At 60.4% G+C, this 1,898-nt stretch overlaps 1 protein-coding gene across 1 annotated transcript in view; it reads right to left on the reverse strand.

Annotated features, from left to right (window-relative positions):
- rasal2 (RAS protein activator like 2) overlaps positions 1 to 1,898 on the reverse strand; it is a gene marked incomplete at its 5' end in the record, with an annotated part of 45,877 nt that overhangs the window by 2,526 nt on the left and 41,453 nt on the right. Inside the window, 3 exon segments of the mRNA XM_014027437.1 lie at positions 268 to 470; positions 548 to 682; positions 759 to 1,710. Coding sequence (XP_013882891.1) covers positions 268 to 470; positions 548 to 682; positions 759 to 1,710 — 1,290 coding nt within the window.

Consider the following 1,898-nt stretch of genomic DNA (forward strand, 5'->3'; position numbering starts at 1 on the left):
TGTGTACAGGTGATCATGTGTACAGGTGTACAGGTGATCATGTGTACAGGTGATCATGTGTACAGGTGTACAGGTGGTCATGTGTACAGGTGTACAGGAGATCATGTGTACAGGTGATCATGTGTACAGGTGTACAGGTGATCATGTGTACAGGTATACTGGTGTACAGGTGATCAGATGTACAGGTGTACAGGTGATCACGTGTACAGGTGTATAGGTGATCATGTGTACAGGTGATCATGTGTACAGGTGTACAGGTGTGCCCACCTGCAGATGATGCTCTTCATCTGACCATCCTTCTCCTCCTGCTGCCTCCTCAGTCTCTCCTCACTGTCCTCCAGGCGGTTCTTGTAGTCCAGCAGCAGTTTCTGCATCTGCTGCTCCTGAGCCAGCAGCCGCCGCTCGTACTCCTCCAGGCGGCGCCCGGACAGCCGCAGGCGGTCCTTCAGCCGGGTGATCTCCAGCTCGTACTGCAGGAGGACCAACCAACAGGTCAGAGGAACGTTCTTCTTCTGTGGTTCTGCTCCACAGGTGAGAACAGGTGTACCTTCTCAGTGTTCCTGCCTTCGTCACGGCTCCGCTCTCCTCCCTCCTCTTCCTCGTCGTACTGCCCGTTGTTGAGGACCCACGCCGCCGTGCGCTCCACCGGAGACATGGCCACCGCCTCCACGGGCGCCGCCACCTGCACACAGACCGATGACATCATGACAGACTGACCTGGACCAATAAGAGGGCGACGTTCTCAAAGCTCTGCATACCTGCGTCGACTGCTTACTGATGCTCCTGGGGGGCGGAGCTACGTTCTCCACTGACGGCTGGCGTTTTGTGGGCGGGGGCTCGGTGTTGGCGCTGCTGCTGCTGCGAAGCGAAGCGCTCTGTGGCTGCGAGCGCGGCGCCCTGGCCCCGCCCCCTGCCCTGCTCTGCTGCTCCACCTTGATGATGTGGGCGGTGCCTGCCGTCGTGCTCTGACGGGGGACGGCCGTGGCCGTGGCCGCGCCCAGCGGGAAGTCTGCGGGCAGGTGGCGTCTGGGCGTGGAGCAGTCCTCGCTCTGCGTGCTGCGCCTGCTGCCCGCCTCGTCCAGGCTGCTGTTGGACGCAGCGTGACCTCTGACCCCGCCCCGGCTGCACAGCTCGTCAGAGTGGCTGTGGCTGTCATGCGAGCTCTCCGTGCTCAGGTTCTCGGAGCTGGAGTCCCGCTGCGGCGAGTGGGCGGAGCGTGTGGCCAGGCTGTGGGCGGGGTTACTCAGCTGGTAGACGGGGTTCTGGAAGGACAGAGGCTGCAGGCTGCGCTGCTGGCTGAGCGAGGCGTGGAGCGGACGCCGTGTCTGCGGCGCGCTCTGCGGCGCGCTCTGCGGCTGCCCGTCTCTGGGCGGGGCTTTGGCCTGGTGCGGCGCCGGCTGCGGCGTGACCAGGTTGGAATGGGGGTAAGTTACAGGGGGCGGGGCATGACCGATGGAGGTCTGGGAGCCCACCCTGCTGAGGCGGGGCGGAGCCTCGTGGGGCCCCGCGGAGCCGTGGAGGCTCTGAGAGTCCTGCAGGTCCACCAGAGACACGCTGCGCCCGTTGGCCAGCAGAACCTCTGGCTCCTCCTGATCCGAGAAGCTCCTGTGGGCGGAGCCATGCTGCTGAGCCAGCAGGGGGCGCTGGATCCGAACGTAGCCCTCCATCCTGTCACTGCCCAGAGACTGAAGGCTGCGGACCTCACTGCGACTACAGGAAGTGAAAGATCGATAAAAAACATCTTTCAAAATAAAACTAAATAAACAAAATAAAATTTAATAAAATATCTAAAGATCAGAAGTTTTACAGCTGTTTGAATTCTCTTTGATTTCGACTGATTGATTACCTGTCGACTGACTTATTACCTGTCGATTACCTGTCGGCTGATTGATTACCTG

This window comes from Austrofundulus limnaeus, unplaced genomic scaffold (assembly GCF_001266775.1).
Source record: "Austrofundulus limnaeus strain Quisiro unplaced genomic scaffold, Austrofundulus_limnaeus-1.0 Scaffold649, whole genome shotgun sequence".
In the NCBI taxonomy this organism is placed as follows: domain Eukaryota; kingdom Metazoa; phylum Chordata; class Actinopteri; order Cyprinodontiformes; family Rivulidae; genus Austrofundulus; species Austrofundulus limnaeus.